Source organism: Fusarium oxysporum, chromosome 1 (assembly GCF_000149955.1).
Source record: "Fusarium oxysporum f. sp. lycopersici 4287 chromosome 1, whole genome shotgun sequence".
NCBI lineage: Eukaryota > Fungi > Ascomycota > Sordariomycetes > Hypocreales > Nectriaceae > Fusarium > Fusarium oxysporum.
In genome coordinates, this window is record NC_030986.1 from 6,650,576 (window position 1) to 6,663,519 (window position 12,944).

At 46.5% G+C, this 12,944-nt stretch overlaps 6 protein-coding genes across 6 annotated transcripts; 3 read left to right on the plus strand and 3 right to left on the minus strand.

The window, feature by feature from the left end:
- Positions 1-125: 125 nt before the first annotated feature.
- Positions 126-560, minus strand: FOXG_15132 (uncharacterized protein; the record flags this gene model as incomplete). The annotated part of the gene is made up of 1 exon (XM_018395200.1): positions 126-560. The coding sequence occupies one exon, from the start codon at positions 558-560 to the stop codon at positions 126-128; it is 435 nt and encodes a 144-aa protein (XP_018255699.1).
- Positions 561-948: 388 nt separating this feature from the next.
- On the minus strand, positions 949-3,643 carry FOXG_22000 (uncharacterized protein; the record flags this gene model as incomplete). Its single annotated transcript, XM_018402381.1, has 3 exons — positions 2,760-3,643; positions 2,244-2,671; positions 949-1,516 (listed from the first exon to the last, which is right to left on the minus strand). Exons 1-3 carry the CDS (start codon positions 3,384-3,386, stop codon positions 949-951), a joined length of 1,623 nt encoding a protein of 540 aa, XP_018255700.1. The 5' UTR covers positions 3,387-3,643.
- A 515-nt stretch (positions 3,644-4,158) lies between these two features.
- FOXG_15133 (uncharacterized protein) lies at positions 4,159-5,663 on the plus strand. The gene is made up of 4 exons (XM_018395201.1): positions 4,159-4,386; positions 4,449-4,522; positions 4,583-4,970; positions 5,019-5,663. The coding sequence occupies exons 1-4, from the start codon at positions 4,276-4,278 to the stop codon at positions 5,535-5,537; spliced, it is 1,092 nt and encodes a 363-aa protein (XP_018255701.1). The 5' UTR covers positions 4,159-4,275; the 3' UTR covers positions 5,538-5,663.
- A 1,729-nt stretch (positions 5,664-7,392) lies between these two features.
- On the minus strand, positions 7,393-8,729 carry FOXG_15134 (NAD-dependent aldehyde dehydrogenase; the record flags this gene model as incomplete). The annotated part of the gene is made up of 3 exons (XM_018395202.1): positions 7,393-7,983; positions 8,043-8,436; positions 8,506-8,729. 3 exons carry the CDS (start codon positions 8,727-8,729, stop codon positions 7,393-7,395), a joined length of 1,209 nt encoding a protein of 402 aa, XP_018255702.1.
- Positions 8,730-8,828: 99 nt separating this feature from the next.
- Positions 8,829-8,942, plus strand: FOXG_22001 (uncharacterized protein; the record flags this gene model as incomplete). Its single annotated transcript, XM_018402382.1, has 1 exon — positions 8,829-8,942. The coding sequence occupies one exon, from the start codon at positions 8,829-8,831 to the stop codon at positions 8,940-8,942; it is 114 nt and encodes a 37-aa protein (XP_018255703.1).
- A 1,758-nt stretch (positions 8,943-10,700) lies between these two features.
- On the plus strand, positions 10,701-12,601 carry FOXG_15135 (uncharacterized protein). Its single transcript, XM_018395203.1, has one exon. It carries the CDS (start codon positions 11,103-11,105, stop codon positions 12,249-12,251), a length of 1,149 nt encoding a protein of 382 aa, XP_018255704.1. The 5' UTR covers positions 10,701-11,102; the 3' UTR covers positions 12,252-12,601.
- Positions 12,602-12,944: the final 343 nt, after the last annotated feature.

Here is a 12,944-nt window from a genome sequence, read left to right on the forward strand (position 1 = left end):
GGTGCTGTACTAACGTCCGTCACCCACAGACCGGCCACCTTAGCCAAAACACCAAGAACTAGATAGCATGATCAATTAATTAATTATCTCAACACCACATTTTTTATATCAAATGAAAAATCTAATCAGTGAATATTTAAATGAAACTGAGTACAAAGATCTTCAAGTTTTAATTTCTGGACTCTATTTGCCGTTATTTCTGGCTGTAAAGTCCTCCACATCTGTTCTCGAGCCTTCTTAATCGCTGGAATCTTTGCGAACTCAGCATTTGGGTTATAGATAACCTTTTTACGCCGTTTTGGTCGATGTTCTTCATTTTCCCTCTGAAGAATAGTTATTTCTCTATTCTGCTTCTCAATCTCAAAGTTGTAACGGTCTAATTGACTTCCAATCTTCCTGAATAGCAGCCTGACAGTCGAATCTTGCGTAACAGAAGCTGGAACATACTCCAGAGCTTGCCGAAGCTGTACAGACGACCGGGGAGTCTTCAGGAGACTGGAATCCTGCTCTTTGGCCGGCGAATTCGCTGTAGCAGCGGGAGAAGCTGTCTCTGTGACCATTGGGTTCATTCAGGACCTTCGCCAGATTAACAGGCTACAGTTCAGTAGCTTTAAAGCCGGCTATTATGTTGGACTTTGTGATAGCTTCTTTCTGAGCCTTGTCATAAGTGTATAGGAATGTGATCTTGCTGATATGACTGTCATCAGCGACAGAAGTGAAATCTAGCAACAGTTGACGGTATGCTCTCTTTAAAGGGCTAAAGACAGCAACATCTAGTGGCTGTAGGACATGAGAAGAGTGAGTAGGAAGAAATAATAGATATATGTTGTTATTAAAATATTCCTAAAGGAATTCCTCAGTCATATGACTTCTATAACCGTTAAGAATAAGAAGTCAGGGTTCATTCTTATTCTCAGGCGTTGTTGACCGAATTAAGACCTTTCTCAACTAAATCAACGCCAGTTTATTGCTTGTCCAGCCCTTCTCACTACAGGCGAATTCCCAGTCATCTAGGGAGTCTAAACCCTCAGGGAAATGTTGTTGTTGGACCGTTTTCCCCTTGAAGATAACTGTAGGTCTCAGGACTTTCCCGGTTGCTGAGATACACTCGAGAATTGTAATCCAGGCACGAGAACCAGGCTGACGAATAAGTACTGACTTCTTGTGCCTGTGGCCGAGGAATAGACCGTTCATTCCTATCCCTTCCATCATTCCAACTTCGTCGACGTTGTATCTGTTCTTCTGCTTGACTATTCGTATCGCCGGCATCATCAGCAACATAAAGAACGGCTTTATCAGTTCAGTAGAAGCTCCGTGATATCGTTCATAGTCAATTTTCTTGCCTTTTAAAGTCTTAATATCTTCATTTCGACTTAAAAAGCCCTGGAGCCAGTTCTTTCCAACGCCTTCTGGAAAGCCGTTACGGACAGCAATCTTACTGGCGAACTCTCTGACTTGTTGGTGCGATACAGGGCATCCTAGATCAGCTTGGACGAGAATCCAGTCTCTAAGACGCCTTTCCTGAACATCAGAGAGCTTTTGCCGCGTTTTTTGGGCCTCTCTTGGTGTTGTACTTCCTTTGATCCGACCTTGTAGAGTAGAACGGTTGATGCCATAAGCTTCTACTGCTTTATTCACTGAAACTCAATCTGCAACGATCTGAAGCGCAGCACTTATATCTTTCTCAGTAAAAGAAGGCATTCTGAATTGATTGGCGTTAGTTTGAAATTAATTGGAATTAAATTGATAGAGTTATGGCTGTTTAAAGTATATACAATTTGGGTGGCTGGGTAAAAAATGAGGTGGCCAGTCTGTGGGTGACGGACGTTATCTCTTTGACCGGCATAAGGCATCCATCAGGTCACGACAGGGGTGAGGGGCCAATCAAAATGACTGTGACAACAGGTACTTCCATTCACACCTAAAATGGCGTGTGATATAAGTACCAACAGTCAGCATTGTTACAAACAGCTACATCACATACTTTACAACCGTACCTGCTAACCCGACCTCGTGCATTTCCTGATATTGGCTGTAAAGAACCTCCTTTTTTCCCCTTTTTGGCAGGTCGAGGCTGCCCTTGGCGCAGGCCTTTGCAAGCTAGGCAAGGTGAAGAGCTATTTCTGCCTCGAAAGACATGATTGATATCTCTTTGTAAGTGATTTTGCCGTGCTTGAAGATCTTCACTGTCTTCTTCCTTCCCTGTACAGTATCTCTTCCTTGTGTGACTATCGGTGCCGTACTTGTTGAAAATAGCGTTATAAATGCACTCCTTCCAAGCTCGAAGCGTGCTATAGGGCTTCCAATGAGGCTGCCGGGTCTTCTTCTGCAAAATGAAGCTATTCACAAGTGCAACGTCAAGGAGGAAAGACCAAAGTAACGCCTGCCAAGGACCACGCCGGAAACGATGCTGATATGAGGTATAGGATCTTATCTGATCACCGCGATCCACGTGATTCATTTCATCATTATACTGAGCGGCAATAGAAGGAATAGGGATTATCCTAGACTGATCTCCGTTGAAGACCTCCTTTAGGCGTTGTGCCTCTGCCTTTGTGCCTCTTTTGGCGGGCAACTTCCTCTTTTTTGGTGTGCGGTTGAGAGGGGCTTCGCCGTGCACAGTTATAAGGAAGAGGACCACAGAGCTATCTTTCCAAGCGACTTGAAGGACCTAGAGGGAAGGGAAAGAGACAGATTAGTAAGGGAAATACAGGTAAAGTTGTCCCTACCTGTTTATCCTTCGTCGGTATTAAATATACCTTATTATATAATAAAGGCTTGCCGTCAGGAAGCTTCCCGGTCTCTTTTATCTGCTTCATCGCGGCGGTGATGCCACAATTAGGGTGGGCTGTGCCTGTGGCCCCGTATCCAAGCTGCCGAAGTAGGCGGAAGAGCCGCGGCGATGAGAAGAGGTTATCTGTAAAGACGTGGTGTGTAGGCGTTGACAGCCTTTTTAGTAGGTGAACCACGACGCTCTGTGTATTGCTGAGAGGGATCTCAGTTTGTAGCTTCCCCTTCTTGCCGTACGGCTTCGGTATCTTTAGCTTGATTGTTGCAGGCACAACTGGTGATGCCTTCACATGCCAAAGCCACTGCAGAAAGCAGCCCTGTTGTGCAATAACCCAGATTTTGAAGCCCACCGGTGTGGGCTTTCCCTTGACAAGCGTTGTCTCTTTTGATCTGCCTGTAAAAGGGACCATACACTCATCTACAGTCAGATTAGTCCCTGGAAGATAGAGCTCGATAGACACCCTTTGTATATGCTTAGACCACTCTTCAGCCGCTGGGAAGGTCTTTGGAAGATCTCTCTCATCGCTCACATCGAGATTGGTGTGATCAAAAGTGCGGAAATACCGTGTGATCAGCTCGAACTTCCGTAACGGCATGAACTTTGTAAATGGGTGAAGGGGGCGCTGATCTCCTAGGCTGGGGGCCTTCCAATGGTCCTCAAGGGATATTTCCCTATGAATTCCTAGGTAAATAAGGATACCAAGCCATACATAGGCTGTTGCGGTGGAGATGCCTTCCCAATCATGCAATCGCGAGTGGTCAGAAAGGGGGGTATTCCAGCTATCTTTGACGCCATTATCAGCGCAAAAAAAAAGCCCAGTCTTCAGTATATCCAACCCATGACTGTACAAGGGAAATAGGTACGAAAAGCTGGAATAATTCAAGTGGTTGCTGGGGTAGATGGTTGATCTGAAAATCACGATATTCTAGGTTGAAAGGTTGAAAATCATCACCGCAGCCCTCTTCGGGCGGAAAATCAGGTGTGCCGGTGGGGTCATTAGCAGCTATCACACAAGGCGGGCTATCAAAGCTGTGATCATCTAGTATATGTATCTCTTGGGAGCTCATTGTTTTAATTGAGACTCGTTAGGGTCAATTTATATGAGGATTTTGATGATTTTGGTGGTGTTGAATAAAGAAGCTGTCTGACGAGAACTTTACGTACCCCTCAGGTACTCTCGAAATAAGTGGGGCGAAGCGGGGCGAGTGACCTTTGGATGCCTTATGCCGGTCAAAGAGATAGCATCTTAGGGATCCACATAACACGTCGATCACGGTAGCATCGGTTCAGATTTTATGTGGACCTGCTGATCTATCGCACATCATGAATACGGGCGCATTCACTATACGCGTATCGCTTGGCGTAAACCTACGCGTGTCCGCGGATTATTCTTAAAATTACTCAAGTAACTGTAGCTATAAGAGTGCTACGCTCTCCATGTCTTGCACTACAAACCTCATCATCGAATAGAACCGAGACTTAGAATGCACTTCCTTGCCGCAGCCATTCTGACCTTGGCGACTGCCGCCAACGCCCTCAAAATTCCTTCTTTTGCGCCACCGGACTTTCCGGTTAGCGACATTGACAATGACGGTGTAGGCTCCCGTGCAGACTATAGCAGCATCTTACCTAGCAACACAGCTGACGCATCCTGAAGACACACGCCGGACGATATGATGTTCGCAAAACAATGGTTTGGCTAGACGACAAGAACCCTGAGAACTTGAATAGGTATGTTATTGTCATTTGCAATATGGCAAAATGGGCTTTTGGCTAATCCGTGTTATGGAGCTATTTCTACCTCTTTTGGCTCACAACCGTTGATGGCCGCAAATATCACACGACCCTGGCCCCGAACTTTTTCAGGGGCCGGACCACTGGCATTTTCCGAGTGGAAGACTTGCAAGACCTTTCTTCCACCGGCGCAACCGTCTTCGCCCCAGGCACTGGAAGCTCCGAGTATCTAAACCTGCGCTCCGAAATACAAAACCTTACTAGCCCAAGGGGTGGGGATAACTATACCGCTATGCATGTCACAAGTGATTACGCTGGAGTGAAGCTGGACGTGCACATGACTCCTACTGGAAAGAACCTATACATCGGAGGAAACGGCGGTGTCACCCTTTCAAGCCCTGGCAATGACTTTCGCGAGTTGGTTCCTGGCTACTCTTGGTATTGGGTATGTGCAGGATCAGACTTCAAGTGGTGTTTAGCTAACCGAGACCAGGGAAATCCTACGCTGCGCCTCAGCGGCACAATCAACATCGATGGCAAGGACGTGGAAATCGACCATGGGAAATCTAGAGGTTACTTCGAGAGGCAATCTGGTGAATTTGGCATTTCTGGAGGTCATTGGGGATACTGGCTTTACCTATCTAACGGCATCTTCATCCACGGATGGGTTGTCGGTGCTACCGTCGAGAGGCCCTACAGTACCCCCGCTTGGGCAACTGTTTGGCACCCTAACGGCATCCACGAAGTCCTCGAAGTCGGAAACACCACCACAGCCACGGATGTATGGAAAAGCCCTGTGAGTGGCAAGAATTACTTCCAGAACTTCAAATTAGACCTGCCTTCTCGAGAAGCGAGCTTTCATATCCACCAGGCTATTAAGAAGAGCGAACTCCGGCCTCTTCCTGGCTCAGACGGATACCAGATCACTGAGGCCTATTCCCAAGGTCACGGAGTTTGGGAGGGCGAGAAAGTGACATTTTACGGACACACTGAGCAACTGTCGTACTGGTAAGTATTTTTCTAAATAATACATACCGTAGCGCTTGGTATGGGAGGGTGCCTTTAGCAAAGCGTTTTACTATGTAACTATTTACAACTATGTACTTGACTTATTACCGATTTTATAAACAATGGCTTACGCTCTGTTTCTCCACTGCCTCCTTACTTTGTCTTATTTAAGCCTCCATTTCCTAAGTTCATCTATTCTATGTAATATCGGAAAGCATGACCTTTCTGTTTGTAAATAATTATATGGTTATGTCGTTAAAACATGGTGGCATTTTCTCCAGAACTTACTGCTTTGACCGGCAAAAAGAGCGCAATTAACTTTGTATTTACGACCTGTCTTGATGACAAAAATGGAGTAACTAGTATATATTATATTCCACATACCGTGTCTGTATGGGGGGTGTTTTTTTTTTTTTTTTTTTTTTTTTTTAGTGTAATAGAACTTTACCTACTATTACGGTCATAAAGAAAACCTAGAAAGCAAGTTTAATAAGGCAGCGCAGACTTTCATTTATTTCGCATAGAGAAGACCACAAGCAAGTGTCACTAAAACCCCTCACCTAACATCATTTTTGTCTAATCAATTGACTCTCAACCACCTGCGATGTCATAAGATAACAAAAAGGCTAGAATCATTCTAGCTCTTCAAGATCTTCAAAACGTTAAAAGAAACTAAGGCCGAGACGCGCGGTAGAGATCTATAATATTCACTACTATAGCTTATGTTGTCGACAGACGGGTATACCGTCTTGGAGCGATTGGATACCCAAGTTACTTTGACTACCCTACGACGGTTGTGGTTCCCAAGGAATAAACTAGTCCGTACAAGGATTATGTTGGCAAATGATTAGGGCATGATGCTGAGCAATTGCGAAGTGTCAGGCCTCTTAGCAGTCAATAATACGAGTGAGGCATATTGAGGTAAAGAAGCTTTATTGGCAATTGGTAAACTAAAGCCTATGAAGGTTTACATGAATGTATTCTATATACTCTTAGTACTCACCACATCGGGGGTGAGCTGAGCGAGTGTTTCATGGGCTCAAGAAAGGTACATGTGAGTCAGAAGTGATTGGGTGAAATAAGGGTAAATACGACGTAACCGCGAGCGTCATTAATGAAAATGTGAACATAATAAGGATGGTAACAATCTCTAGATTCGAAATGAGCGGGTGCTCATAGGGACTACCGGAGCAACCCCATGAAGCTATGCACATGCCGGAAAGCTGAGGCTAATATCGTAGGAAACCTTCCAGATGCATAGATCCCCAGTCTGACAGAGGCAGCCTCTCAGATGATCCAATGACGGTCCCGTTTTTAGGTCAACTTGGTTGTCAGGCGGCACTACTGCAGTTGGGGCAGATTAGCGACAGAAGAGAAGTAGACCTTTTTAATAATCTCCGCGGAACGGTTTGCATCCTTCGCTTCTAGAGGCTTATGTTGACTGGGACCTGAAACACTACTTATGGGAATACGCGTATACAAAGGGAGGGTTCTAGAAGTTTAATACTGCTAAGCCATCAGCAAGCGCCATAAAAAATGAAAAAGCAACGAAACGCCGTTTCCAGCTTCTCCACCCAAATCGGATTCAAATATCTACTGCACAAGCAGCTTTATCTTTCGCTGTTGCGACCAGAAGAGTAGCAATCGCTCTCAACATAGATATCGCAATCAGGGTGGTCATTAACTCAATTCAATCGCCCCTCCAGTGGCTTAAAGGAGCCGGCCTAACGAGCCAGATGGTAAGGCCAGCCTTATTCGCGCAGTTGCAGAACTGGCAAGATGTCGCAGTGGTCAGGGCGTGAAGCTTAAAACTGGTTCATTGCTGGCTTATACAAATATGTAGTACAACTATATAAGTATCACTCCATCCAGGTAACTGTCTTATAATAAAGAAACTCGTCCAATCCTTGAGAACCATTGAATCGACCAAATCCACTATCCTTTACACCCCCGTGAGGGAGAGAAGACTCATCATGCACCGTCATAGAGTTGATATGAACTGCCCCTGACTCCAAATCATTAGCTAGATCAAAGGCTGCCTTCAAATCCTTAGAGAAAATCGAAGCAGTCAAGCCGTATTCTGCGTCGTTTGCTAAATCTAGCGCTTCACGGTGCGTCTGAAATGTGAAAAGGGATACACTGGGGCCAAATGACTCTTGTGAGTATATGTCCATGTTCTTCTTTACGTTACCGAGGACGACAGGTCTCATCTTAGTCTCCGTCTCATGGGCATGTTCATCCCCAAAGATCTTGACCTGATGTGCTCCTTTGGATATGGCATCTGAGATAAGGTCGCGATTACGACTGGCCGAGGCTGAAGTCACCACAGCAGGCGTATCATGTGCGGTGCCAAAGTTCTTTCTTATGACATGGCCAAGGAGGTCCTGGAATTCGGACGCGATAGATTCGTGAACAATAATGCGTTCCGTGGACATGCAGATTTGGCCAGCCTGTTTACCTTATCAGTAAAGGTCGGTTTTGTCATATTTAGGAACCGAGAATCACTTACGTTGAGGAAAGCTCCTTGTACGCAGTGGCGAGCAGCTTGTTCCAGATTAGCGTCCTTGAGTACGATTGCACTGGCCTTTCCTCCAAGCTCCATCAAGACAGGCTTCAAGTGCTTCCCAGCAGTGGCCGAGATGATCCTCCCGACTCCAGTACTACCAGTAAAGTTGATCTTCTTGACAAGTGGGTGTGAAACAAGGCTGTCGATGGTGCTAGCCGCTTCAGCCGGTGAATGGAATAGCAAGTTTAAACAACCATCAGGCAGACCAGCCTCACGTAGGACGTCGTAGATTGCCCAGTAACATCGAGGTGTATATTCTGAGCCTTTCAAAATTGTCGTATTGCCAGTAGCTAGAGCAAAGAGGACTGATCGAAGGCCGAGGTTATAAGGCGCATTCCTTTGACCATCGTGCATTAGCAATGCCCCGTTACTATACCACGGAACCAAGTACTGAGGTCCTTCTTACCAAGGTGCTATTCCAAGCACGACTCCATACGGTTTTTTGTGTACCATAGCTTGCATACCTTGGTGGATAGATTCCGGAGCAGCACCCGTCATAGCCCCAGCTATCCCACCAGCAGTATCCCGCAACCCTTCAATTGTGACTCCAAGGATAAAATCTTGGTAGAACTTATTGGCGCCGATCTCATGATGCATATATTCCCCCAGCTCGGCCCGTCGCCGATCCATTATATCAGCGGCCTTGAGGAAGATATCCCGTCTGCTCGAAGCTTTCGTTTTAGACCAATCTTTGAAAGCACTATGGGCACTTTGGACAGCTTTTTGTATATGCTCATCCTTGGCACAGGAAAAGGACCATATTTCTTTATTGGTCAAAGGGCTGGTAACTGGAAAAGATTCGGAAGTGTGTACCTGCTGGCCATTGATGATAAGTGGCACTGAAAAGTTGGTACTAAGGCTTCTATGTCCTCTAGACAAGGGAAGGGCGCCTTGGTTGATATGACCCGTTCGTCTGATGAGTGATTTCAGCATACTAATGGTAGTGCGATGGTCTGAGGTTCTGATTTTACAACTTGGTTCACTATGAGCAGCTATATTAAGGTATTTATAGGACTCGACTTAAACACGGGCAAGTGTTTCAGTTTCGGAATATCCGCCTTCAGTGGGAAAGAAGACTCTTCGAGACGGAACATGCATCTACAACAGAAGGAAAGATTCTTTCAACATGGAGTCAATTGAAGCTGACTAGCATATTCGTTGCTCGATTGGTTGATGGCTTCTTAAGCTCGGGATGGAAGATACATCTGACAAATCGTCGGTTGGCGCTAGTTCTAGCTCCGGTCCTCGGAATAGTGGTTTCACCGGAACCAATTTAAAACTTCGGAACAGTGTCGTATTCCGTTCCCTCTTAGTTATTCCCTTTCCGTCTCCTCTTTTCCTACTTTCGGTCCTCCCACAACAAACAACGGAATGGATTCATGCGGCACCAAAAGAACAAGAAACTCATTATCCATTATTACGAGCAAGTGACGAGCTCCATATACTGCTCGTGCATGTACCCCTTGGCGACGACGGAAAGGCAAATGCGACGGTCAATCGCCTATGGTCAGGCAAGGCAGCGTTACCGAGCAGGAGACGAGCGTGATCTATGAGAGCCCGAATTACAAAGGGAACACATGAATCGTGAGATCAGTCACGTTGACCGCAATGTCAAATCAAGCTGCCTAGCTTGTAAGGGGTGTCGGCAGGGAGAGATGGGGGCAAAAGCTCCGGAATGGAGCCCACTTACGGAGGTTAGCGACAATGAGAAGAGGAAGGGAAAGAGGAAGTTGCGTAAGCAGACTTGGTACGGCTGCCGAATCTGTGATGCAGCAATTCGTAACAACCGGAATTGTTGGGACTTCTATCACCACCTAACATAGGCGAGGATCATGTTCCTTTAATTTGACGCTTATTAATTGGTTACAACCCCTCGTCGTGACCTCGCTGGAGCCTTATGCGCACTTAGGAGATTTGACGCCCTGAAGAGACGCGAATCTGACATCCTGGTGCAACCACGAATGGGAATGGCTGTATGTATGTATGTATGTATGTATGTATGTGTATTTTTCGTCTGGGTGGCTGTAACGAAGCCAAATCTCCTACTGGAGCAAAAGACGTGCTGAGCTAGCTAGGTACAGGATACCCCGCTTCCTTCACCATCCAGCATACCAATGGCACAAAAGGTGCTGTATTTCTCAAGCCCGTCACCCGTCAGCGGGTTCGAGGGCAATCTATTGTCGAACTTTTTCCACCGACCAGAATTCTCTCGCGCATCACTACATCTGCTGACGCAGTCCACAATCTCCAGTAACCAAGTTGTAGCTCGTAGTCGACTGTCGCGGCGGCAGGGAAAAACCTCGGGAAGGGATCAGAGGCCGACGGTGCGGCTTGCCTTTAAAGGAGAAAAACCCATCGCAATCGGCGTCGTTGATCGGAAGGATGTCGCTACGAATGCCCGGGGCATCGCCCTCCGATATCTAAGGCGTTCTGGTTCTGAGGTGCCGCCATTAGATCCGACAAAGGTGTTGTCAGAGAAGGCGAACTCTCCAAAATTCCTTCTCTGAAAACTGCTGTTAGGGAGCCGATAGCGTCCCCGCAGTTTTTGTGTGGTCGCGTGGCCTGCAGAAAATCCCGCTCCTAGCACCGCACTAACAGTGCGTGCCAAGAAAGAATTTTTACAGGAGAGAGTTGAGAATGGGAATGGCATGGGTCAACAGGTATCTGTACAGGGTAGGCGCAGTGGAGGCCGAACACTTGGAGAAGTTAGCCTTGAAGCAGGCCTGTCTCAGGGACGAGCGAGACTGTGAAATGTGGCGAGTAGGAATTGGTGAGGTTGGAGGGGCTCAAGGCTGGACGCCGGAAAATAATGTTAACGAGGCTTAACTTTGTGGGCCGTATGAGGCATATCGTTCTGGGCGGAATAAATTCATTCATTCACGACTAGCCTGTGCTGCCTCGGATCTTCCGTCAGATAATGAGCTACCCCGCACCCGGATCTCTCGGACACAGTCCGTGATCAGCTCGTTCTAACCTTCGTCTCAGAATTTGCGCTTTCACATTATGCTATTTCCTGATGAATCCGCACGACGAATTCTAACCTCTCATCGTGGTAGAATCATATTAAATATCAGGTATATCCAACGAAAAACACAACTTCACCAATCTTCTCTAGAGAGTATGGAAGAATTTGTTCAGAAGTCGATTCAACACACAATGGAAATGAGGAAGCCAACGTCCTCAATTCCGTGGCAAACTGATCGACCATGGAAGCAATTCTTCTATGTATGGAGCCCAGAAACAAGTAGATGGCAGGGTATTCAATCATCACAGTCGTCGTCCGACAAGTCCAATTTAATGAAGCTGGCGGTGTACAGCTGGAACATCGACTTTATGCTGCCTCATGGCGAGGCTCGCATGAACGCTGCTCTGAAGCACCTGGAGGAGCTTACTCGCCAGCATCGACTTGATAATGATACAGCGGTTGCTATCAACCTCCAAGAGTGTGTACCGTTGGATTTGGAGACTATCGGTGAAAAGGATTGGATCCGGGACAGCTTTTACTGCACAGACATCGATACCTCGGCTTGGGCTTCTGGCGCGTATGGCACCGCTTCCTTGATAGACCGCCGGCTCGAGATATCATCTTGCTTTCGAGTGCACTACTCGGCTACCCAAATGGAACGAGACGCACTATTCATTGATGTTTCGGTGTTACCAGGGGGACAAAAGGTACGGTTGTGCAATACACACCTCGAGTCTCTTGTACTGGAGCCACCCATGCGCCCAGCACAGATGCGTCTTATCGCGACTTACTTGCACGCTGAAGGTATCGCTGGTGCCGTCGTTACAGGCGATTTCAACGCCATTCAGCCATTTGACAGGTCTCTCCACTCAGACAACGACCTTGAAGATGCATACTTGGAACTCGGCGGCCAAGAGGGCGATGGAAGGAGTGCTGATAATGGGGCATATACGTGGGGGCAACAAGCTTTACCTGAGCTTCGTCTACTATATGGCTGTTCACGCATGGATAAAGTGTTTTTCTGTGGCGACAGCCTCAGACTTCAAGGATTTGAGAGATTTGGTGCTGATGTGGAACCAGACCAAGAAGAAGAAGAAGTTCGAAAGGAATTGCTTTCTATTGGGTTTGAAAGGCCGTGGGTTACCGACCATCTTGGCGTAAAGGCGACCTTTGAGATCGTTGCTTGAAGGGAAAGGTTTAACGGCGCCGAATGCACAACAGTACGGCTCTGACTAATTCAAAGGAGCCCCGGGATGATCATTTTCAGGAATGTATCGACCGAGGTCATTCAATTGAGTTGTTAGCCCATTTTCGTTATACAGTGCGGCAGCCTACAGAAGTCACTGTTGCAAAGGCGGTCAATAGGGGGACGGGTCCGTACAGCCACGGGTCATGTGCTTAGCCAGCAACACCCACTGTAAAATTCCTGCTGCATTGCTACTGACCACCTATAACTATCAAGGACTACTTTTGTATTTAATGGATAAGATTTTGAACCTCTTCTATGGCCTATTATATGGCATTTGCTACACGTAGGTGGTCCTTTTTCTCCTAAAAGCTCATCTTGCGGCCCTTCTTGAGGCTGGCCTAGCTTGTGATTGTGTTGAGAAAATTGAACTTCAGTAGGGTGTTCAAGGAACCAATTTTCACTCCATTCTTCTTTTGTGAGGATTGAAAATTGGCAACCGTAGCGGAATCGATTACATGAGTATGTAATTGTAGGTCGACCAGACTTGCCAACAGTTGACCTTCTTATGATAAATGTAAAGACTCTGGTTGCTACCCATATGATAAGCGAGTGTTTAAGACAAGTGAGTGTCTCACTATACTGTGCTACCTAAAAACAGCTTACCCTATAACACTTTTTTAGCTAAATAAAA

Bases quoted from the DNA above. Each gene is read 5' to 3' on its own strand.
- FOXG_15133 (XM_018395201.1), top strand. From the start codon at position 4,276: ATGCACTTCCTTGCCGCAGCCATTCTGACCTTGGCGACTGCCGCCAAC. The intron at 4,387-4,448 runs GTAGGCTCCCGT...CGCATCCTGAAG, and splicing joins GCGACATTGACAATGACGGT to ACACACGCCGGACGATATGA. The intron at 4,971-5,018 runs GTATGTGCAGGA...AACCGAGACCAG, and splicing joins CTGGCTACTCTTGGTATTGG to GGAAATCCTACGCTGCGCCT.
- FOXG_15135 (XM_018395203.1), top strand. From the start codon at position 11,103: ATGCTATTTCCTGATGAATCCGCACGACGAATTCTAACCTCTCATCGT.